The sequence below is a fragment of the Rattus norvegicus genome, chromosome 1 (assembly GCF_021556685.1).
Source record: "Rattus norvegicus strain SHRSP/BbbUtx chromosome 1, alternate assembly SHRSP_T2T, whole genome shotgun sequence".
Taxonomy (NCBI): domain Eukaryota; kingdom Metazoa; phylum Chordata; class Mammalia; order Rodentia; family Muridae; genus Rattus; species Rattus norvegicus.
The window spans coordinates 266,429,808-266,455,535 of NC_141534.1; the positions used below are offsets into that span (position 1 = coordinate 266,429,808).

General features: G+C 40.2%; 1 protein-coding gene across 11 annotated transcripts in view; it reads left to right on the forward strand.

Annotated features, from left to right (window-relative positions):
- The window catches only part of Shoc2 (SHOC2 leucine-rich repeat scaffold protein), an 88,661-nt gene that overhangs the window by 47,377 nt on the left and 15,556 nt on the right, over positions 1-25,728 (forward strand). For 10 of the 11 annotated variants that reach the window (XM_087565473.1, XM_087565517.1, XM_087565526.1 and 7 more), the window contains 2 exon segments: positions 7,487-7,624; positions 20,630-20,760. In XM_087565473.1, coding sequence (XP_087421599.1) covers positions 7,487-7,624; positions 20,630-20,760 — 269 coding nt within the window. 11 annotated transcript variants of the gene reach the window in all.

The window sequence follows — 25,728 nt, forward strand, 5'->3', positions numbered from 1 at the left end:
TGCTTGCTGAGTTTGAGAAGTCCTACAGATTGTTAATTAGCCGTGTTGAATCCCAGCCGCTCCCAAGTGAGCCGTGCTCCGTGCTCTAACTTGCTGTGTTTAGTTGCCCCGCCCATCTGGATGTGCTCTGCACCCTCCTTTTTACTAGTGGACATTCATCTTAGTTGGAGTTGAAGCAACTTTTAAACATTTATTATTAAAAAGACAGGGACAAGCCAACAGCGGTGGTTCATGCCTACAGTTCTAGCACTTGGGAGGCAGGGGCAGGGGATGGAGAATTTGAGTACTATGTGAACCACGTAAAGAGACTTTGTGTCAAAGTGGGGGAAGGAATGAAATAACAAAGTTTTATTTTGCACTTGATCTTAGCCAAAAGGCCAAGAAGTGATAGGAAGTTTTATTCTGATGAATATTAGTCTTCAAAATTATTTTTTCTTTCAGTTAAAATGATGGTTTGCACTAAGCACTGTGCAAGATATGGAAAAGAGATATAGGTGTGTATTTCTGTCTTCCAAGAGTTGTCCCAGGGAGAAGGAGGGGGAGGGTCAGGAGGGGAGGAGGAAAGGAGGACTTTTCGGCTGCTGTTAGCTGCTGCTTACACTTGTGCTGGTTTTTGAGGAGATCTGGAGGAGAGACCTGGACCTTGGAGAGTGATACTAGTTGAGAAGGGAGAAAATGGTGCTTCACATTGAGAACCATTCATCAAATGTTAGAATAGCTATTTCGATTATTGCTGAATAAAAAGTATTGAAGATCTCTAAAATATAATAAAAGGATCATCCATTCATTTAGCATTATGTGATTTTTTTTATATCCTAATAATTTACCTTTTTTTGAAGTATGCTTTGCTTGAAATTGCTCAAACTGACCTAGTTTTCACTTGGTTAATATTAGCCTTAGGTTTCTGACCACATATTGAAGTGCTGAGATTGCAGGTGTGTATCACCAGGTCTGGCTCTCGATGATGGTCTTTCCTTTTAAGGGGTGTTGCTTGCTTGTTGTAAGTTTTAGGACATTCAGGATAATATTAATTTGCTTCCAGTGAGCACTGTACCGCTGTGTGGCAAGTGTGGACGCCTTACAGCAAAATGTCCCTCTTTTTCTCTTTCACCTTGGACCATTTCCACTTCTCAAGATCTTACCACTGTTAATGCTTTGACCAGACCGATACCTATTCTATCAGTTAATGTGTTTAAAGATGTTAGCTGTGCTCTTTCTTTGCTACCTTCTGTATGTCGGTTACGTTTCTATATACATTATTTTCCTTTTCTCTGAGTTTTAGTATTTCTTGTAAATCAGTGGGTACAGGTGCCCTCAGTTTTTGTTAGTCCTGTAAGTCGTTGTTTCTGGGTTCCTTTTGAAGGTATTTTTATTGGTAACCGACCTTTATAAGCAGATGATCCCCTGCATCCTCATTTTGGTCTTCCTTCTACTTGAGCTTCATGTAGACTGTGAATTGTATCTTGGGTATTCCAAGTTTTTGGGTTAATATCCACATATCAGTGAGTACATACATTCCATGTGTTTTCTTTTGTGACTGGGTTACCTCACTCCAGATGATATTTTCTAGTTCGATCCATTTGCCTAAGAATTTCATGAAGTCATTGTTTTTAATAATTGAGTAGTTGTACTCAGTCCATTGTGTAGATATACCACATTTTTTTCTGTCCATTCCTCAGTTGAAGAACATCTGGGTTTTTTCCAGCTTCTGGCTGTTATAAATAAGACTGCTATGAACATAATGAAGCATGTGTCTTTGTTGTATGTTGGAGCATTTTTTGGGTATATGCCCAGGAGTGATAATAACTGGGTCCTCAGGTAGTACTATGTCCAATTGTCTGAGGAACCTCCAGACTGATTTCAGGGTGGTTGTACCAGCTTGCAATCCCACCAACACTAGAGGAGTGTTCTTTCTCCACATCCCTGCCAGCATCTGTAGCCACCTGAGTTTTTGACCTTAGCCATTCTGACTGTTGTGAGGTGGAATCTCAGAATTGTTTTGACTTGCATTTCCCTGATGACTAAGGATGTTGAACATTTCTTTAGGTACTTCTCAGCTATTCGATATTTCTCAGTTGAGAATTCTTTGTTTAGCTCTGAACCCCATTTTTTTATATGTCTTTTTTTTAAAGTAAAAAATAGATCTTTAATTATATATTATAATATTTCATGTACTCTACTAGTAACATGATTTTATTAACATGTATAATGACAAAGTAAATGTGGATTGTTTACCATCTAAAGAAAATTAAGTGAACTTTTGGGGCCATTAAAAGAGAACAGTGATATTTTCATTTCAGAGATTAGACATGCAAGCAAACTTTTAATAAATATCCATCGAAGACCTGTTATATGTCAGACAAAGCCTTTAATATTTACTGAGATGGGAAATAGTTTTTAAAGATGTTTAATCATGGGTTTATATACTGTGTATGACAGTAAAGGTCAGATCAAGAGAGAGCCTGGCTGACTGGAATTCAAATTAACATCATTTCTCCAACTTGATATACCAATGTGATTACCCTGGAAGGGTTTTTATTTATCTGACTTTCTTTTTTTTTTTTTAATTTATTTAATACTTAATAATAATTCTTTGGTTTCCGGGCAAACATCCCCCTCCCCCCTCCCCTTCCTTATGGGTGTTCCCCTCCCAACCCTCCCCCCATTGCCGCCCTCCCCCCATAGACTAGTTCACTGGGGGTTCAGTCTTAGCAGGACCCAGGGCTTCCCCTTCCACTGGTGCTCTTACTAGGATATTCATTGCTACCTATGAGGTCAGAGTCCAGGGTCAGTCCATGTATAGTCTTTAGGTAGTGGCTTAGTCCCTGGAAGCTCTGGTTGCTTGGCATTGTTGTACATATGGGGTCTCGAACCCCTTCAAGCTCTTCCAGTTCTTTCTCTGATTCCTTCAATGGGGGTCCTATTCTCACTGAACCCCATTTTTTTTTTTTTTGGTTCTTTTTTTCGGAGCTGGGGACCGAACCCAGGGCCTTGTGCTTCCTAGGTAAGCGCTCTACCACTGAGCTAAATCCCCAGCCCCGAGAACCCCATTTTTTAATAGGGTTATTTGTCTCCCTGCGGTCTAACTTCTTGCGTTCTTTGTATATTTTGGACATTAGCACTCTGTCAGATGTAGGATTAGTAAAGATCTTTTCCCAATCTGTTGGTTGCCTTTTGTCCGAATGACAGTGTCCTTTGCATTACAGAGGCTTTGCAGTTTTATGAGGTCCCATTTGTCGATTCTTGATCTTAGAGCATAAGCCATTGGTGTTTTGTTCAGGAAAATTTCCTGTGTCCATGCGTTTGAGGCTCTAACCCACTTTCTCTTCTATTAGTTTCAGTGTATCTGGTTTTATGTGGAAGTCCTTGATCCACTTGGAGTTGAGCTTTGTACAAGTTGATAAGAATGGGTCAATTTGCATTCTTCTACATGCTGACCTCCAGTTGAACCAGCACTATTTGTTGAAAATGGTACCTTTTTTTTTTTTTTTTCCATTGGAGGGTTTTAGCTTCTTTGTCAAAGATCAAGTGTCCATGTGTCAGAACTAGCAGGTATTGACAAAAATGATAGTTTTATTACTGCAGTAAATGACAGAATGTGTTGAGAGAGAAAGTCGTAGTGTCTCAATGACTTTTGACATCCTATAATGCAATCCTCATGATTTTATGTGTGAATGCAGGTGTATAGAGGGGAACTCCGATATAGCCATATGATATTGATTAAAAGACTCATCTGAAGTCTGCCCACTGTACCAAAACAAGCAGAGGAGATGTGAGTGTAGACTTAACCGGTGGGTTGTGTGGGGGATGGTCTTGGCTTTTCCACTGCTGTGCATGCGTAGTTGGAATCTGTAACTTGTCTGAGAGTCTGCGTGAGGCCTGCAGAGAGAGGGGCTGTTCCCGGGGGCTCCGCTCTGCAGGCTCCTCGGTCATCTCTGTCACAGCACTGTCCTCCCTTTGAGCTGCTCCTTAAAGCTCCAGCTCTCATGTCGGAAACTAAGTCTCGGGATTCACATTACTCTGGGTTTTAGGTCATGAATTTGTCCTTTGTCCTCAAGTCTCTGAAGAACGTAACAGGACTTGTTGATCCTCAGCCTTTTAGTTATTATTGAGGATAGGAATGTTGACTTTAAGTTTCTTTTATGTATCAGAATGAAAATCAGAGCTAAATTAATGTATAAATTTCCTCTCTGTTCCTTATTAGGATTTTTTTTAACATTAAATGTATTTTAAATTTTGTCAAGTATTTACACCAATCATCAAATAATCTTTTGTGTTTAGAACTGTTGATGTGGTGAATTACAATGAATTTTTCAAGCACAGAACCTGTATTGTGTATGTGCAATTTATGATTCTTACATTATGTCTTTTAAGTGTCACCTATACATAGTGTGTGTGAGGTTACATAAAGAGGGCATTGTCCGTTAGTCTGTAGATTCTTTTTTGTACTGCCTTTGGACTATCAAAGTAATGCTAGACACATAAAATGCCCAATTTGGAAACTTTCTGTGAGAGATGATGTAAGGGTTCGTTAACTCTTGTCTAAGCACTCGGTGTGCATTTCCAGAGACCGTTGGTGCCTACAGATTTTTACAAGGAGTGCTTTCCAATTACACATAATATTTATCTAGTAGATAGAATATCACTGAAGCTCCATATTTGTTGGGTTTTGGTAGTTGTATTTTTTTTAAAGGAATTGTTCTGTATAGCCAAAGTTTTTGAATTCATGATTCATGATTATTTTAAACACAGTAGGCTGTGCTGTAATCTCAGCACTTGGGAGGCAAAGGATTGTCACAGGTTGAGGATAACCTGGTTTACATGGTGAACTCTGGGCTATTTGGGTATACATAGCAAGAGTCTGTCCCCTCACAACACCAACAATAAAACAATAGCAATACCAACAATAAAAATAACAAAACTGTAAGAACTGGGCTCAGTATGGTGGTATATACTTATAACCTCAACATTTGGGAGGCTACAGATCATAGGATCACAAGTTCAAGATCAGCTTGGACTATGGGGCAAGGTTTAGCTCAAAACCCTCAAACCCAAAGCTTGAAGAATATATAGTCTCTTGTTCATTAATATTTGTAGTATGAGTTTTTCTCTTTATCATTGCAATTTTACAAGCCTTATCAGTTTTCTGAACAACTAGCATTTACATACATTGATTTGTTTCTATTAATTTTATTGATGTAGATTCTTGTATTTTGGATGCATACTCATATTTTCATTGTACTTGCCTAGGTACCCTTCTACCCCTAAGATGAAGGGACTGCCTTGAGATTTCTTATCTAACATAAAAATAAATCTGGCTTTTAGGTTGACCATACATTTTACAGTGTTAAAAAGTGGATGTGACGTAGGGTTTATTTGGAGGGTTAGTGGTATTGAATGCATTTGTATTGTCCAGCTATCATCATTATCCACCTACAGAACCTCTTCATCATCTGAGAACAGAAATGTGTGCCCATTAAACCTCCACTCCAGTCCTCCTCTGAACCACTGTTCTACTTTGTGTCTAGCAGTAGGGTTAGTCTAAGGATCTCACTAACTAGGATCTCATTAACTAGGGTCATATAATCTACAACTCTTTGTATATAGCCTATATCACAGTATATTTTTTCAAACTTATCCAGTTTTAGCATGTATCAGAATCCTACTCTTCTGTAAAGCTATGGAATATTTACTGTTAATACGTATGGCACTCTGCTTATTCATTGACTTCTGGACATTTGACATTATACTCACTTTTTGACAGTTAATGAGTAATGCTTCAATGAGTACTGTTGTGTGTTGTAAATTTCAGTTAGTCCCTGCTTCCACTTTTCTGGTTTTTAGATAGTTCTAGAATTCCCAGAGTTAGAATTATGTGGTAACTGTATATTTATGTTCGTAGTCTTTAAAGAAGCTACCCTACTGGTTGCCACAGAAACTCTACCAGTTCTTATTCTGATCAGCTGAACCCAAAGTTCTAGATTTTGTACATGCTCAGCAGCGTTTTCTGTTTTCCAGTGATAGCTGTCTGAATGGTTAAAGTGATAAATTGTGTCTCTTAGTTATCTGCTATTTAGATGATATGTTCACTACTTTTACCTATGCTTATTGGCCATGTATGTGTATGTTATTCAAAAATCTAAATAGTACCTTTAAACTTTTTTCATTTTTATGTTTTGAGTAAACTGGAGGCTGGCTTTAAGCTAACAGACTTTCTGTCTTAGTCTCCTACATGTGAGATTACAGGTTATGATACTGTGCTTAGCCGAACCAGTTTTTAAATTGGCTTCATTGGGGACTGAGAAGGGTGTTTTAGTGTGTGTGTGTGTGTGTGTGTGTGTGTGTGTGTGTGTGTGTGTGTGTGTGTGTGTGTGTGGTGTGTGGTGTGTGGTGTGTGTGTGTGTGTGTGTGTGTGTGTGTGTGTGTGTGTATTCTAAATATATCCGTATTCTGTATCAAATCTACAACCTGTAAATACTTGGTCTCTTTTCACTCTCTTTTGATGAACTCAAACTGATGTTTTGTTGCCTTTGTCTGTAAATGTACACATTAGCAATCTGCCCCGCATTCTTCAGACTTGAACAGTTTTACCCTTCAGTGTCCCCAACCTCTTGCCTCTCAGTATTCAGAGGCAGGTGGACTTCTTGAGTTTTAGGCCAGCCTGCTCTACATAGTAAGCTCCAGGACAGCCAGGGCTACATAGAGAGATCTTGTGTCAAGCGAACAAACAAACAAACAAAGCAAAATATCATGTGCAGACCAACAAATCTATTACAGATAGAAAAGGGTCTTAACAGACTTAGGAGAAATCTGAACTCTCACTGAACCTCTTCATAACCCAGAAATGCTAGGGGAAAAACCATCTCATTTTCTATTAAATTGAGAAGGAATTTTTCTTTGAAATACGGATTTAGCCATTTATAGAACATTGAAAGCACACATATATTGATGTCTCTAGTATGTAGTGAATTTGGTTAATAAAATTAGTTTTTGAAAAATCTTAGACTATATTAGCATTTATGGTCAGAATAGTTGCTTAAAAGGAATTGTGTAACACAAGCTTAGATGGAGGTGGTTTGTACATAGCTCAGTGACAAGTGTGAATGCTAAAATGCGTGAGGCCGGGTTGGGGATTTAGCTCAGCGGTAGAGCGCTTGCCTAGCGAGCGCAAGGCCCTGGGTTCGGTCCCCAGCTCCGAAAAAAAGAAAAAAAAAATGCGTGAGGCCTTGGGTTTAATCCTCAGGACCAAAGACAACACCAAGCACATAGAACATAAAACAGTGGTGCGTGGGTTTGTCACGAGCTGCCCAGTTACTGAAATAATAGTTTGGGATTCAGTGCTTGGCTGAACTTTGCACAGCATAAGTGTCGTCAGTAGATAATTTACCATTTTGAAGAAGTTGAACTTAGAAATCATAAATGTATCCCTTGCTTACAAGAATTACCTGATATATTCTTTAATGCCTGTTATGTCGATTAATTGCAGGTGAACTGTGTAACCTCATTACCCTGGATATAGCTCACAATCAACTTGAACACCTTCCGAAGGAGATTGGGAACTGCACCCAGATAACCAACCTGGACCTGCAGCACAATGAGCTGCTAGACCTCCCAGACACAATAGGTATGAGGGGGAAGGAGGTACTGAGGTCTGGGACCACGTGTTAACGGAAAGGACTACTTTTGGTCCATTTTGGTAATAGAAAGTCAGAATTATCAAAGTACTAGTAAAACTTTTAAAATAGTCTTTTAAATCACTATTCTATTTCTTGATAAAGCAAATAATTAGATCTTAGGAAATGAACTCGTTTAGGATTATAAAGTTGATAAAACGTTGCGTTATTGTATATTTACTGCCGAATAGAGGGATTTCTGTTTAGTTTATTTCAAAATGTCACAGGCTAGTAATATGAATGTGATTCTTTTTTTTTTTTTGGTTCTTTTTTTTTTCCAGAGCTGGGGACCGAACCCAGGGCCTTGCGTTTCCTAGGCAAGCGCTCTACCACAGAGCTAAATCCCCAACCCCTATGAATGTGATTCTTTATTAAGATACCACATTGCAAAATAAAATCATTGCTGTCTAGGTTTTAAAACATGACATATTTTAAAATATGTATAATTTCAAAAGTTGTTTGTAATGTTGAGTTGGTAAGAGAGAGATACTTTGAAGATGGTTAAAATATATTTTGAGGATTTTTCCCAAATTGCAAACTGGAGATATTTAGCCGTGATAATATTTTATACTTGTATAGTCTTGTTTTTTTCTAATTGTCTAGAAATATATGTAAGCCAAGAAGGATATTTTTATAAACTCTTTGTTATTTAGAAAAAACTCATCTGTTCTTGATTTATATAATATAATTCTATGAGAGGTACTGTTAATAAAACATTTTAGGTTTATGGTGATGCTGTCTTTTTCAATAATTACTGTGTTTGCTTCTGTCAGGTATTTAGAGGAGCCATCTTAATAATTTTGAGTTATGTGCAGGTGGGTTTTTGAAGTCTCTTAGATGACACAGAGCCTGTTGGTGTCTTGTTCGAGGACTGGCTCAACGCTGGCTCAGTTTATGTTAAAGGAGCAGCCTGAAGGGCTCTACCTTGGCAGGACTTAGATTTCAACTCCTGACAGAAACATGACACGGTCCCTCAGCCCCAGCTTCTGTTTGGGGAAGCTCTCTGGGACAGATCCCGATATCTGATTTTCCTGGGTTCTCAGCTTGTTTCCAGGTTACTGCTCTTAGCCACCACTCTGTTAAGTCGTTTATTTTGGAAGATGTTTTCAGTTTGTTTTTGGTGTTTTGTTTTACTTTTTGTTTCTGTATTAAATTGGAGAGAGATGTTGTCTACCAACCACCAGGTGATAATATAAGTCAGCAATTTCTTAACAGAAAACCAAACTGAGACTTAGTATATATAATTATATATTAGATAAAGAACTGAGTTTTATGTCTTTCTAGTCTTGACCCATGGATCTTCCTATCATAATAGTATTTGTATTGGTATTAAATTAACTACTTTTTCTTTAAACTGGAAAGGCAAAATTGTCTGCATTATGTAACAAGTTAAGGAGTGTTGTGTCAAATACACTTACAATATAAAAAGAACAGATTGATGACGATTCAGGATATTAGAAACCATGGCGATTACTTCCTACTTTTTGTTTTTAAAATCACTGAAGTAACTAGGATGGTCAGAGAAGTGATCTCAGCTGAAAGAACACAGAGTCTTTTCTGTACTCATGAACATGATCATGTTCAGACTGATACAAAAAAGAAACCCACAACTTTTAGAGCTGTCTGCTAAGGAGCTGGGGAGACTGTGCAGTGGCTACAGCACTGTGTAATCATGAGGTCCTAGGCTTAGCTTCCCAGTGCCCATGAAGACCTGGACGTGGTAGCTCACTCCTGTGAGACCAGTGCTAGGGGGTGGAGACGGGCTTCCCAGAAGCTTCCTTACTGGCTGCTGCTCTAGCCAGCTAGTGAGATTAAGATTCCCTGAGAAACTTTGAGGAAATGAGGTGGAGCATAACAGAAGCACTGAGCATTGAACTATGGCCTCCAGCGGCCCACGGCGGGATATTCTCCTCCCAACACACGTGTATATGCAAATGAAAAGATGTTAGAAAGAAGTGTTCACCAAGTCAAATTCGTTGGAAAATGCTGTGTAATACAGTAAACATAAAAACCAAAATAAGAGCCTGTAGGCTAAAGTACAAGGAATACTCCAGAACCAAGAGCAGAAAGATAGGAACAATAGAAAGTAAGTGAAGTTCAAAAGTCACAAAAGAGAAAAGTTCTGGAAAGAAGCGAAGTAGTACAGTGAAGAAACTAGTAAAATACAATTTTATATTTTCATGAGCTCGACTAAAACTCAGATAAACTCTCCTTCCCCAGAGCAGGGCTTCTAGGTGTGCACCAAGACACCCACTTACAGGGTTCTGAACTTGGATCTTTATCTCTGCTTAGTAAGAACGTTACCCACTGAATGTCTCCCAGGTCCCAGAAGTTTTTCTAGAGAATTAATGAGACCTGTGAAGACAGATCTAAACACAGGTTGGCTATTTGAGGAGTAAAGTGTTAGGAAACCATAGAAGACAAACAGATAAGGAAGAGAGGAGGACTGGAATCGATCGCACAAGGCATGTTCCTGTAGCACGTGAACAGTTAAGAGTCTTTGATTTATTTGTAACACGTATGTTCTCATAAAACATTTTAAAATGGTTTTGTCTAGTAAAGTTGGTCACATATAATAACTTGGGAATGTGCCTCTTATCATTTGACATTTATATAAAAGTGGCATAACTTGGGGGAGATAGCTCAGTAGGTAAGATTCCTGGCTACTCTTCTAGAGGACCCCAGTTTGATTCCGAGCACACACATGGCAGCTCACAGTTGTCTGTAACTCCAGTGCTAAAGGATCCAATGCCATGTTCTGGCCTCCTGGAATTTAAGTGGTGTATAGACAAACATGAAGGCAAAACACAAACACAGTAAACGAGAAAGAAGAACATGGCATTCATATTTGATAAAATTTACCAGTGAGAACACTTGGGTCACAGTGTTTCCTTAGTAGGAATGTTGTTTAAGCAGTTTTAGTTTCTTCGTAGAACATTAGATTATCACAGTGGCTGACCAGACAGTGATGTATCCTTACCCTGCTCCACTGCCTGCTCCACTGCCTGCACTTTCGGGGAGTCTCTTTACAATCTGATCGGTGTCAGTTACAGTGTCAGAACAATTGTAATACTGTTATCTAATCTTCATTATTCTAATTTTATTATTCATCAGCTGCTTAATTGCAGTAAGATTAGTCAAATTTTGATTAGCTAAAACCTGTCTGATAGTAGTTTTATCAAAACAGTTCCTGGGAGCAGTAATGTTCTCTTAGTGGTCATGTATTTGAGCAGTTGGGCTGGCCACACAGTTACTGGACTCAGTTCCCTTCCCTTGAGAATTAGGAAGTAGCTTTGCCTTTCGGTTCTGCCCTTTGAAGTTTAAGGTATGTGTTTTCACATTATAAGTGGCAGGTTTTTTGCCCAGCCATACAAAGGATCAGGTCTTTATTTCTGAAGTTTAAGAACTATGTTTTTTTCAGTGCTAATCTTTTTTGATGACATTTCTCTAGTATACTTCTGGGCCAGCTCAACTTGGGTTTTAATTTTTATCCTAATAGCTATCTGTTTTTAAAAATTGCATAGTGACATGTTTAGTTTCTTTTATTGGATGTTGCTACATTGAAATAAATGTCTTCAAATTGGCTTATTATTTGAATAACTGAACAGTGAAGGGAAAGTAACTGCCTTCAATGTTCTCTTTTTTCCCCCATGGGTTTGTCATGTTAATAATTTTACAAGAACAAAACAAAACAAAGAACCTTCCATAAAATCCAGAATTTTGCTTGTTGTAGAAGGAAGAAGGTGTTGCTTTACCCTACTGCAACAAGGCAGGAAGACCTAAGTGTAGTTTAGCCTAAGTTGTAAAGCTGTGTGCAGACCTCAGGCTGCTGAGTCCCTGGGTTTCTTAGGTTGCTAATTTGTTTCTTGAGCAGGTTCTGGCTGCCTTTACTCATTCTAACAATTAAGTAGGTGTATGGGATTGGTCATCATTCCCTTTTTTCCTCTCAGGTAGTCTTAGCAGTGTTGAGTGTTTTTATGAATTTATCTGAATCCCTATTTTGTTCAGGAGTAATAAGCAGGTGTTGTGGTCAGCAAACTGCAATATCCTTGCATATGGGAGAGAACAGGCTGCTGAGAATCTCCTGTGAAGCCGGGCTAGGGTCCCTTAGACACACTTTCTTTGAGAAAGAGAATTGTTCTGTGTAACCTTCTTTCTCCTACTTTTAATTTTATGTGCATGTCTTTTTTTTTTTTTTAAACAGAGGTAATTTTGTGCTTTAGTTTGTTTGCTTATTGTGTGTCACTGGGAATTTGAACCCCAGGGTCTTGTACATGCTAATCAAAATAAATCACAAGCAAGTGTTATTATAGGTAGAAGGCATTTGACTTTATTGTGGTTTTGTTTTGTGTATGCAGTTTTTCCTGGTACTGGTGGAGGTTAGAAGACAGGACCAGGACTTAGAAGTTGTGAGCTGCTATGTGGGTGCTGGGAGTCAAACCTGGGTCTTCTGGAAAAGTAGGCAGCCCTTGACTTCATTATTAATCTCTTGTAATTAAGATGATGTTGTAGACTTCATGTCTCACATCTATATGATCAGATCCCAGGTATGTATTAGAAATCAGTGAGAATGGAAACAATAAGAATTTAAAATAATACTACATCTGTGTGATAAGTTTGTTAGTTGCTGGAAGATAAAACAGTTATGTTTTGGGGTGAAGTCAAAGTTAGGTAATATGTGTTGGAAGTTTTACATTATCATTTTCATATATTGTTTATTAAATAATTTATTTTGTCTTCTGTGATCCCTTCTATCCCATATATTATGATTGAGTAGCCAAAGGTAGAGACTTGGTGAGAAAAACTAAACATTTGGATTGTGATCTGTTGTATACTTAAATCTTGTGATTGTTTTTTGTTTGTTTGTTTGTTTGTTTTTGTTTTGTTTTGCTTACTTAGGCATGCTAAGGATTGAAACCAGGGCCCCACACATGCTAGGCAGGGACTCCATCATCAACTCTCCTCAACTAACATTTGAGGGTCTTCTGTTTTGTTGGAGAAGAATAGCTCATTTGGGAAGTCAGTGGCAAGCTTGAGCTAGTTAGCATATGGCTCTCTTGATACTTCCTACTAAACATTTCCATCATTCACTGTCATCATGGCCCATACTTAAAATGTGACTCAGTGAGCAGGCAGAAGAGCCACTCTCTGCCCTGTAGAGCTGCTGTTCTTGTAGCAGCTACCCTCCCTCCTGTTTTCTTGACTAAAATATCCTGCCCTAAATTCACTTCTGAAATCACATATCACCTCACCCATAGCCACTCCCCACCTTAAATAGCCAAGCTGTGTCCCCTGCTTTATTTGCTGTCAGCTTCTAATTGAGAGTTCATACTTAGTTAATCACTGCCACTCGATACAACGCCACGGTCACGGCCCTTGCTGGGCCCGAGGAGAGGGGGGGTAACTAAGGGTAGTTAGGTCAGAGTCTTGAGTACGCCTCGCTGAGTGATCCAGACTACATGGACTGCGTAGAATCCTTTTCTACTTCCAGGCTTCTCTGGGGACAAAAAGAAAACCTTAAGTCTTCTTACAGAGCCATCTTGTTCAGAGGATGAACCTGCTTTTTTGTAAAATATTCTGGGATTTCTGTAACCATTATGAAATAAGAGGAGAAAGGGTCTAAAACAGGATAAACATTCAACTTTTTATTTCTTTTCAAAATTAGATAAAGAGAGAAGGATGCAACAAAACCTCACATTCAAGGCTAAAGCACAGGCCAGTCCACAGAGGTCTTTGTGTTGCACTCTGAAGAAATGCAGAGTGGTTATGGCTGAGGAGACATTATGCCTGGTGTGGTGGCACACCTTTAATCCCAGCACTCGGGAGACAGAGACGGGTGGATCTCTCTGAGTTCAAGGCCAGCCTGGTTTACAGTGAGAGTTCCAGGACAGCCAGGGTTCACACAGAGAAACCCTGTATCAAAGGAAAACAGACAACAGCAGTAACAGCAGAAACAAAGGTTATAAGTGACTTCTGTGCAGTGTCATCTGTAACTTTGAAATAAGATTTCTTGTTTTTTTTTTTTTTTTAACATTCAAAACTTTAAAAAAATTCTTTTCTTTTTTTTCAATTTGCTTTAAAAATGCACCTTTGGTGTTATTCCATCTTTAGTATGTTCTTCCTACGGATTTTTTTCTACTTTGTTAAAATCGAGAGCCCATTTGGATTTGTGTTACTGAGGTGTTACACAGAACTAACCTAAAGAGAGACTGTGTATCTCATTTTGATTCATGACCTTGTAATTTCACCATGTTTAAAAGATTTGACAGCACAAGAAAATAAACTGTCACAGTGGAGCACAGAGTCATTTACAGTCAAAGCTAAGCACTTAAAGCCAACCGTCAGTGTTGGACCATGATCAACCTGTTTTTACAGAGACACTCAGCTCTGGTCGTTTTCTCGGCTTGAATGTCTCAGCATTAAAGCAGACCACTTCTTGACTTCAAGGTTGCAGTTTAGCGAGTAGCGTGGTTCCCACTCATGGGAAGAAGTTGGAGTCAGAGCCATGGCTGAGGAATCACAGTGAATGGCAAACTCGGGTACCACGTGCCTTCTTCCTCCTCTTCTGTATTGGTATTGCCTTCTCTGTTAAAAGTAATAGGAGCATGGCTGAGTGCAGACACCTCTTCCACATTCTCCTAAGTAAGAGAGAAGGCGTTTGTAAGCGTAGGTTTCTCATGGGTCATGTTTTTAAAAATTCACCTTCTTTCTATCCCTACTGTGAAGGACAAGGTCAGAGCTTAGGTGGAGGGAGGCACTATTATAGTCCTGGTCAAAGGCATGCATTCATTTCGCAACAACGTTGTTAGTTTGAGATGTTTGAATTCTAGAAATCTATTCTGATTTTAAGGGTGACATTTAGTTTGGTTGTATTTTACTGGCTTTTGAGATGCGCAGCCTTTAGAAATCCATCACCACACCACTGTATGTTCGTGAGAATGACTCGGATTCAGTGGGGTTAAGAGAGGTGCAAAGCATTGCATTTGTCCTTTGCATGATTAGAGGAGACACGCATGCCGGTTGATGGAGCAGAAGTCGGAATCTTTCCATTACGTCCTTTGCTCTTCTGGTAGACTTCAGACTCCTTGACAGATGTTTCAGTGATAGAGAATGGCTTAGTAAGAAGAAGAGAGAGATGCCATATCTACTTCTCGTTTTTTTAAGGTTGGTTGCCTTTACAGACAGTCACAGTCAGTACTTGAGGGAACTTCCCGTCTTTGCTAGCTTCGCTGTCACAGTGGCTGTTGGCAAGCAATAAAGATAATCTCACTGTGTGTCTTCCAGAGAGTGAGTGAATCACACGATCTTTGACTTTGTGGAAATAAAATTGATGTGGCTGTGTGATTTCCATATTCCTAACTGTTCAAAATAACTGTCCTCTGACAAATCATGAAATATGCTGATGTGTGATTAGATGTATGAATGAAGGTTTGCCTTGCTGAATCCCTTTAAATAGTTAGAAATATGACATTAGTTGTGTCATGGTTAGATATATACTGTTACTCACACACACAGACTACTTAGAGATGTTAAATAGAATGAAATATATATACAAGACCAAATATATCACTCCTTGTTTTGTATACATAAATGATTGTTGAGAGAAAGCTCGCAGTAGGTACATACTGAACTGGCCCCATGTAATCTAGAGAAGGGAATAAGGTTTTGTGTGTGTGTGTGTGTGTGTGTGTGTGTGTGTGTGTGTGTGCGTGTGTGTGTGTGTTGTGAGTTTTAAAGGTATGGCTAAGTAGAAAGAGTGCAGAAAGGGAGAGAAATTACCACTTTCTGTGTGGCTTATACTACTGGCATGTTCCTTGTGGATTTTGTGGAGAATTATGTTCACACGGATCAGGTGACTCTGACATGTGTTTGAAGACCAGGTCCAGAGAAGTCTTACTTTCATAGACCTCTGTTATTCTACAAAGTGAGAATTTGTCAAAGAAGAGAATTTTGTAGGCCTTTTGTAATTTTTTTTCTGAATCTTGTTCCTAATAGAAAGGACAGATAAATGTGTAGCTTTTGTAACTGTTAACACGCATAAATCAGTACTTTTTGTGTTCTTAGCTCTGAAGTGTATTCTTCAGAGAATACAGGACAGGAGAAATATACCTATACCTACTACAAGGCCCCTTAAAAGATTTTTAGTCAGTTGAAGGAAATAAGCCAATATATGAAAGAGTTAAGAAATTAACACCAAGTGTATTTAAACAACAGTTTGTATGATCTAGAATCTGGCTGAAGTGATGTGGAAAGGTCCATGAGCAAATGTGTTCAATATAGTCCATGAGCTCAGCAGTGTGGACAGTGGGGAGCAGCTGGGAATGAACCCAGCATTCTTCTCTGTCAGTGAGGGAGCCAGGGACCTGAACACAGTCCGTGAGGACCTTTGCAACTGTTGCCTTTCAACCGGACCCAGCCTGGAATCACCTGCGAAGAGTCTCTGTCTGATCAGGGGAGCCTCTAGGGAGGGTCTTAATTCAGCCTGCTGGGGCACACCATTTCTTGTCAAGGAGTCTTAATGGTGTGAGTGGAGAACTGCTCTGAGCGTACAGGGAAGCAGCTGAGCCCTCAGGGACTTCATTTCTCTGCTTCTGAGTGTGGGGATAATGCTTTACATTTCTGCTGCCCTGACTGCCTGGGAATAGTGAGCTCAGATAAACCTTTTCTCTCTCAAGCTGCCTTGTGTTAGGGTACTTTATCACAGCAGCAGAAATGAACCAGTACAGGACAGTCTTAAAGAAAGATTGGTGCATAGGAAGCGGCCAGAGTTTGAGTTTCTTCGTTGTGATGTCACTTCACATACCTCATGCTAAACTCCACACTGATTACCTGTGTGGTCTTGTTATGATTGGTGGGTAAAATGTCCCTACAGTCATATGTATTTGAACACCTGGTCCCCATCTGGTGGTGCTTTGTTTTGAAAGTTGTGAAACCTTTAAGAGAAAAATCCTAGCAGAGTAAAAATGTGTTATAGGGTCACTGGGACACATGGGACACACTTTTGGTTTATCAAGATGTAGGCAACCACTTCCATGCTCTGTGGTCACAACTACCTCTCCTGCTGAGGTATGGTGATACCTTCAAATTGTGAGCTAAAGTCACTGTCCTCCCCTTCCCAACCGTGAGAACAGTGACCAAGTGCTGCTTCTTAGCTGTTTTCATGGAATGCCATGGAGTGGCTGCCTAAAGCTTTAGCTCCAGTTATTGACCTGGGAGCTCCTGCCTTATATGTAAGCATACTCCATCTACATTTCACTTAACAGCTTATAAATGTTCTCTTCTACTCACTCACCACGCACTCACTCACTCACTCACTCACTCACTCTGTGTGTGTGTGTGTGTGTGTAGAGAGAGAGAGAGAGAGAGAGAGAGAGAGAGAGAGAGAACGCACGAGAGAGAGCGCACATGTCCAACAGAGGTCAGAGGACAACTTTCAGGACAACTTGTACCATTGTGGGGTCTAAAGGACTGTGTATTCTCAGGCATGTGTCAAGCCCATCTGTTGAGCTGGCTCACTGATTCCTCTCCTCTCCACTTTTACATTTCCTTCTTTGTTCATTTCCTTCTGTGGTACCAGGCAGGGATGTTCCACTTTCATAGTAACTCTCCCACCTGCTTTATAAGGTTGGCTTTGATCTCTCCTGCTAGGGGTTGTCCTTCACTTCTATAAATATTCAAAGCATTTTGGTCAGACTTTATAATATCTGAGCATACTAGCCACTTGTGGAGGTAAGCGTCTTGAGAGAATGGACTGTGCTATTCGGCATTTTCTATGGCAGCATTGGGGTCAGCAGGCCAGGAACCCTACAGACAGACTGAGTAGTGTGAACACGGCTGATAGATTAGGGAAGAAGCAATATTTAGTGTTTCTCAGTTACATGAAAATAAGAGTAGATTTATATCACTGTTATGATAATAGACTATCAAAGAGACAGAAGAGAGGACTATTTTAAGGATATAGAATTTGAAGGATTGATTTGGACAAGGTAAAAGTGATGTTAGGAAACATTTCAATTAATGAAATTATGTATGTATGTATGTATGTATGTATGTATGTATGTATGTACGTACGTATGTAACAGCTTTTAGACTTCAGCCTGCCACGTTAGCACCCCTTGGCATATGCTGCTTTATCATAATACAACTCCCAGCAGTGTTCAACTGTGGATGTTCTTTGCCTAGTTTTGCACTAATGTTTTGATAGTAGCATTTACGAGGATCTGAAAAGGGAAATGAAATAGAAATAAGCATTTATAATTGGCGTGGCCCCACTGATCCTAGGAAGTATTGGCATAGTGTTAGGAATAGCATTACAGATACATCATGAAGCCGGTCAAAGCTGTGTTGTCTCAAGTATAAAGTTGAGTTTTAGGTGTCAAACTATTTTTGAGGCTAAAATTGAGACTAAATTTTTTCAGATAATTTCACTCTGTTAAATATGCAAATGTGTGCTATCTGCAAGGTTTCTCCTACCGTTGGCCTCACTTTTAGGGCACTACCCATCTATCTGGAAAACAGATGGACTTACAAGTCTCAACTAAGTGAAATAGCCATAACAGTTTAGTCTGAAATGCTTCACTCTTGAAAACAGATTGAGATGTAAGACTTACAAATTTGTACACAGATTTCACCTCAGCCTTGAGTCTAGTGGTCCTGTGGGGTCACTATGTAGTAAAGAAGCAGTTTCAGTAAACTGCATCACGAAGTTTGAGAGCCGGCCTGTTATAGAATCAAAGGTTGGAATCAAATAGTCTGTGTAAGAAGAGAACATTTTAGTCCTGAGCATAAAGAGTAGCCATTTGTGATCATACTTGACTCACCGGGAGATCACATGTGGCCTGAGGATGTGCCGAGGTTGGTGTTAGAGAAAGAAGTGCTAGTTTAGTTGTTCTGTGTACACGTTTGTAAGTCGCTTGCAGTGAGAGCGTGAGGCCCTGGTTGTGTCTGTAGCAGGTCTAGGAGCAGCAGACGGCCGTTTGCCTGGGGCTTGCTGGCCCGCCAGTGTAGTCAAGTCTGCCTGTTCCAGGGTCAGTAAGAAGCTATCTAAGAAGTACGGTAGGGAGGGGTGACTAAGGAAGACATGAAACATCAACCTCTGGCCTGTACAGACAAGCACAAACAGGCCTGTGAGTCCATTTGCATGTGTCAGCACACACAAACACATGCACACAGTGAAATACAACGTCCCAGTGTACATACCTTTTAACTATTAACTAATAATAGTTAATAATACTAGACTCAAGAATTGTCTGCTTTGAAACATAATTCTGCAGGCTTACTTACTAATCTCATAAGGTTTAGTTTGTAAATATTACTCTCTCATTACCCAGATAGTTTACAGGCTAAAGGAGGAAAAAAATCCAGCAGTATTTCTGACCCTTCAGGGTTACAGAGTTTACAAGTACACTTTCACTTTTCTAAATGATGTATGTTCATGTTGCATATGTTATAAATAATATAAATACTTTAGTTTTCCTATTGTATTGTGCTATCCAGTTTTTCTTGTACACGTAAATGTTCCCATTTTTGCTAGTATGTATATAATTTTAACTTATTTTATTTTTCACTAATTCAGTGTTTTTAAGTAGCAAAAACAGATTAGTATCCTAGAGCAGTAGTAACAATAATAAAGATAGATTCTTATTCTCATTTCTGATCACTAAATTGTCTGGTGTTTTGGAAAGCAGTCAGTCTGTTTTCTTTATTGTTGTTTTGTTCTCCCACCCCCTTTAAAGTGGATATGTCTTACCAGAGTGCCATCAGAAAGATACCAGTGAAGCATCTTGAGTTAATTTAGAAATTATTTCAAGGCAAGCTTAGCTTATTTTTGCTAAGGGGTAGTTTTTATTGCTGCTTTTATATTCTATTTTACACCTTTTAGAATCTTAATTAGAACTACAAATTCTTGGCTCAACATCCCAACAGGACCGCAGAAAAGAAATGTAAGTGGTGTGTGTACCTGTAGAATACAGAAGGCAGAGAGCTGGCAGGGTTTCTGTGATAGTGTTTATTAGATTTAAGGTATAGACTCTAAGATAAGATAAAGGGTAAGAACTAGCTTTAAATTTATTTACTGAGAAGGGACAGAATGTGAAGACTGACTGGTGAGGACTGTGGGCATAGTGACTGCTCTCTAACAGTGTCAAGGCTTGACTGATGCTGTTAGCGCTGTTAGTTATCGTAGTAATGTTGCATCTAGAAAGATGGGCCATAGGATGCTGAGAGCAAAAATAAGAAATGACTGTCTGTAGATTGGAGAAAGCGCAGTCTCAAATCCGTGTCTACAAACACTAACACACGGGGCATAGGCATCCACCTATGATTCCAACACTGGGGAAACTGGCTAATGTAGAAGAAGGGCAACATTGTAGCCAGAAATGTCAGAGCAGCCAGTGTGATTTGTAGTTAGAAATGAATCAGTCATGACGAAGGAATATACTGGATTTAATTGCTAGTGATGCCCTTTTAAGTATCAAAACAAGTTTATATGTGTTGTTTAGTGGATATTGGGTGAATCTCTTATGATAACAGACACCATAGTCATCCAGGTAGTTTACACGTAGCTTGTTTACACATAGCTTGCTGTATTGCTTTGACAGTAAATCTAGAACATAGCTGGGGAATGAGATGTTTCATCTTGTGTTTGCTCAGTAGTGTCTAATGTGCGTTCAAATTGGGTATGCTGAGATATCACTGGGTGTCATGGTGGCATTTGATGCTCAGGACCGTGTGCTCTAAGCTGAAGATTAATTTGTTAAGTGATGCCCAAAGCTTTCTAGTACTGTTCATTTAAAATTAACTTATTGTTATCTATCGTTATTTTTCTAATAAACCCCTTGGTTTAAAGATCTGCTGAAATAATACTTTAGAGTAATTAATATCTAGGCTGTAGCTTATGACAGTGTAAGGCTTATCAGATTTTCTGAACGGTAAATTCCTTCTTTTTGTATTTACAGGAAACCTGTCCAGTTTAAATCGCCTTGGCCTGAGGTACAATAGATTGTCAGCAATACCCAGATCATTAGCAAAATGCAGCGCACTTGAGGAGCTAAATCTAGAGAACAATAACATTTCTACTCTGCCAGAGGTAAGAAGGAGCCTAGAGGAAACGAGTGTAATTGAAACTAGTTGCAAGGTGACGGAGGGAGATCTAGGCAGTCTTACAGCTGGATCCATAATTTAGTTATTGGGACTGTTTAATGACTATGGCCACCACTATACAGCCAACCACCACTGAGGTAAATTCCAAAAAAGGAAGGTTGGGAATAAGAGACTACTGCTCTTTTAATGTGGAAAAGATGGGGGAAACCAGAGTGAAAGCCTAGCTGTGGTCCCTCTTTTACTACTAAAAAGCAGAAGTAACTTATGCCTCTAAAGGAAAGCTGTGTGACTTGATTTGGAGCTCCCTTTCCCTCTTAAGCTAGCACCAAGACACATCTGATGATTGGAAAGAGTCATCTGTATAGCACTATTTATCGTCATGATTAATTGTCTCTGTGACCCTAAATTTTTACCCTGTTAATGCAGTGATATCAAAGCCTGTTTAGTGCCTGAGAGCCAACACATCAGATGTCTTCACACCTCATTTTTAACCTGAATTATGCTGATTCTGTTTGAAAAGACATTTGTCTATTAGGGGAATAGCAGTTTTCATCTCACTATCTGGTCTGCCCTCTTGTGAGCTTCAGGTCTCAGTAGAAGACAGTTCTTACATTAGCACTCTGGAGCCAGCCTCTCTTTTTATAAAAATGAGCTGTAGAATAATGGGTTTCAGTGTGACATGTGGTTTAGTTCTTGTCTTAACTGTATTAAACAGTATACCACTAGTCCTGCATCCTTGGCGATGTGTACGCTTCCTATATCCAAGCATAGCACAGTATTGTAACAAATGCAGTACAGGAACTCTGGGCTTACCCATTGACCTTTACAGTCTTTTCTTTAAATTTACCTATTTATTTACTTATATCACAAATGCTGTCCCTCTTCCCTAGAGTCCTTCCCCCCAGTTTCCCTTCCCTTCCCCTCTGAGAGGATGGGGAACCTCCTGGGTATCCCCCCTACCCTGACGCATCAAATCTGCAGGATTAGGCACATCCTCTTGCATTGAAGCTAGACAAGCAGTCCTCTACTACAAATATGCCAGGGGCATTGGTTCAACCCATGTATGCTCTGTGGTTGGTGGCTCAGTGTCGAGAGCTCTCAGGGGTTCAGGTTAGTTGACTCTGTTGGTCTTCCTGTGGGGTTGGTTCCTATACTCTGCAGGGCCTTCAGTTCTTCCCCCCAACTCTTCCTTTAGAGTCCTTGAGCTCCTTCCAATGTTTAGCTGTGGGTCTCTGCATCTGTTTCAGTCAGCCTCTGAGTAGAGCCTCTCAGAGAACAGTTATGCTAGGCTCCTGTCCTGCAAGTATAACAGAGCATCATTGATAGTGCCAGGGGTTGGTGCTTGCTCATGGGATAGGCCTCAAGTTGGGTCTGTCATTGGTTGGTCATTCCCTCGGTCTCTGTCCTGTCTTTGTTCCTTCATTTCTTTTAGACAGGGCAACATTTGTGTCAAAAGTTTTGTGGGTGGGTTTGCGTCCTTATCCCTCCACTGAGGGTCCTGCTTGGCTACAGGAAGTGGCCTCTTCTGGTTCCCACTGTTAGGCATCTTGGCTAAGGTCACCTGTTGACCCCTGGGAACCTCCTCCATATCTGGGACTTTCTAGAGATCTGTTCCCTGCCCCCACCCTCCAGCTGCGGGTTTCTATTCATTCTCCTGGCCCTCCAGACCTCTCTCCTGTCTCCTCACACCTGATACTGCCTCCCTATTTCCCTCCCCTCCCCTCTCCCACATAGGTATCTTCCTCCTTCTGCCTCACATGGCTTTTGTTTTCCCGTCTAAGTGAGATTCAAGCACCCTCACTGGAGCTTTCCTTCTTATTTAACTTCTTGGGTCTGTGAGGTCTATCCTGGGTATTCTGTACTTTATAGCTAAGATCCCCTTATCAGTAAGTGTACACCATGCATGTCCATGGGTCTGGGTTACCTCACTCAGAATGATCAGCCCAAGGTATCAGATCCAGTTCTAAGAATTAGATCATCTGGGGAAGTCCCACACCCGAGGATCCCGGCCCGCAGCAGCTCTCTGCTCCCAGACCCGGTGAGAGAGAGACCCAACCGCCTGGTCAGGTGGGCACTCCTGAGGCTGCAGAGCGGAAGAGACCACCAACACTGCTCACCCCTGCCCACATCCCTGGCCCAAGAGGAAACTGTATAAGGCCTCTGGGCTCCCGTGGGGGAGGGCCCAGGAGCAGCAGGACACCTGCCGGAGACACCACCGGACCCTGAAGGAAACAGACCGGATAAACAGTTCTCTGCACCCAAATCCCGTGGGAGGGAGAGCTAAACCTTCAGAGAGGCAGACAAGCCTGGGAAACCAGAAGAGACTGCTCCCTGCACACACATCTCGGACGCCAGAGGAAAAAGCCAAAGACCATCTGGAACCCTGGTGCACTGAAGCTCCCGGAAGGGGCGGCACAGGTCTTCCTGGTTGCTGCCGCTGCAGAGAGCCCCTGGGCAGCACCCCACGAGCGAACCTGAGCCTCGGGACCACAGGTAAGACCAAATTTTCTGCTGCAAGAAAGCTGCCTGGTGAACTCAAGACACAGGCCCACAGGAACAGCTGAAGACCTGTAGAGAGGAAAAACTACATGCCCGAAAGCAGAACACTCTGTCCCCATAACTGACTGAAAGAGAGGAAAACAGGTCTACAGCACTCCTGACACACAGGCTTATAGGACAGTCTAGCCACTGTCAGAAATAGCAGAACAAAGTAACACTAGAGATAATCTGATGGCGAGAGGCAAGCGCAGGAACCCAAGCAACAGAAACCAAGACTACATGCCATCATCGGAGCCCAATTCTCCCACCAAAACAAACATGGAATATCCAAACACACCAGAAAAGCAAGATCTAGTTTCAAAATCATATTTGATCATGATGCTGGAGGACTTCAAGAAAGACATGAACACACTTAGGGAAGCACAGGAAAACATTAATAAACAAGTAAAAGCCTACAGAGAGGAATCACAAAAATCCCTGAAAGAATTCCAGGAAAACACAATCAAACAGTTGAAGGAATTAAAAATGGAAATAGAAGCAATCAAGAAAGAAAACATGGAAACAACCCTGGATATAGAAAACCAAAAGAAGAGACAAGGAGCTGTAGATACAAGCTTCACCAACAGAATACAAGAGATGGAAGAGAGAATCTCAGGAGCAGAAGATTCCATAGAAATCATTGACTCAACTGTCAAAGATAATGTAAAGCGGAAAAAGCTACTGGTCCAAAACATACAGGAAATCCAGGACTCAATGAGAAGATCAAACCTAAGGATAATAGGTATAGAAGAGAGTGAAGACTACCAGCTCAAAGGACCAGTAAATATCTTCAACAAAATCATAGAAGAAAACTTCCCTAACCTAAAAAAAGAGATACCCATACACATACAAGAAGCCTACAGAACTCCAAACAGATTGGACCAGAAAAGAAACACCTCCCGTCACATAATTGTCAAAACACCAAACGCACAAAATAAAGAAAGAATATTAAAAGCAGTAAAGGAAAAAGGTCAAGTAACATATAAAGGGAGACCTATCAGAATCACACCAGACTTCTCGCCAGAAACTATGAAGGCCAGAAGATCCTGGACTGATGTTATACAGACCCTAAGAGAACACAAATGCCAGCCCAGGTTACTGTATCCAGCAAAACTCTCAATTAACATTGATGGAGAAACCAAGATATTCCATGACAAAACCAAATTTACACAATATCTTTCTACAAATCCAGCACTACAAAGGATAATAAATGGTAAAGCCCAACATAAGGAGGCAAGCTATACCCTAGAAGAAGCAAGAAACTAATCGTCTTGGCAACAAAACAAAGAGAGTGAAAGCACACAAACATAACCTCACATCCAAATATGAATATAACGGGAAGCAATAATCACTATTCCTTAATATCTCTCAATATCAATGGCCTCAACTCCCCAATAAAAAGACATAGATTAACAAACTGGATACGCAACGAGGACCCTGCATTCTGCTGCCTACAGGAAACACACCTCAGAGACAAAGACAGACACTACCTCAGAGTGAAAGGCTGGAAAACAACTTTCCAAGCAAATGGTCAGAAGAAGCAAGCTGGAGTAGCCATTCTAATATCAAATAAAATCAATTTCCAACTAAAAGTCATCAAAAAAGATAAGGAAGGACACTTCATATTCATCAAAGGAAAAATCCACCAAGATGAACTCTCAATCCTAAATATCTATGCCCCAAATACAAGGGCACCTACATACGTAAAAGAAACCTTACTAAAGCTCAAAACACACATTGCACCTCACACAATAATAGTGGGAGATTTCAACACCCCACTCTCATCAATGGACAGATCATGGAAACAGAAATTAAACAGTGATGTCGACAGACTAAGAGAAGTCATGAGCCAAATGGACTTAACGGATATTTATAGAACATTCTATCCTAAAGCAAAAGGATATACCTTCTTCTCAGCTCCTCATGGTACTTTCTCCAAAATTGACCATATAATTGGTCAAAAAACGGGCCTCAACAGGTACAGAAAGATAGAAATAATCCCATGCGTGCTATCGGACCACCACGGCCTAAAACTGGTCTTCAATAACAATAAGGGAAGAATGCCCACATATACGTGGAAATTGAACAATGCTCTACTCAATGATAACCTGGTCAAGGAAGAAATAAAGAAAGAAATTAAAAACTTTTTAGAATTTAATGAAAATGAAGATACAACATACTCAAACTTATGGGACACAATGAAAGCTGTGCTAAGAGGAAAACTCATAGCGCTGAGTGCCTGCAGAAAGAAACAGGAAAGAGCATATGTCAGCAGCTTGACAGCACACCTAAAAGCTCTAGAACAAAAAGAAGCAATTACACCCAGGAGGAGTAGAAGGCAGGAAATAATCAAACTCAGAGCTGAAATCAACCAAGTAGAAACAAAAAGGACCATAGAAAGAATCAACAGAACCAA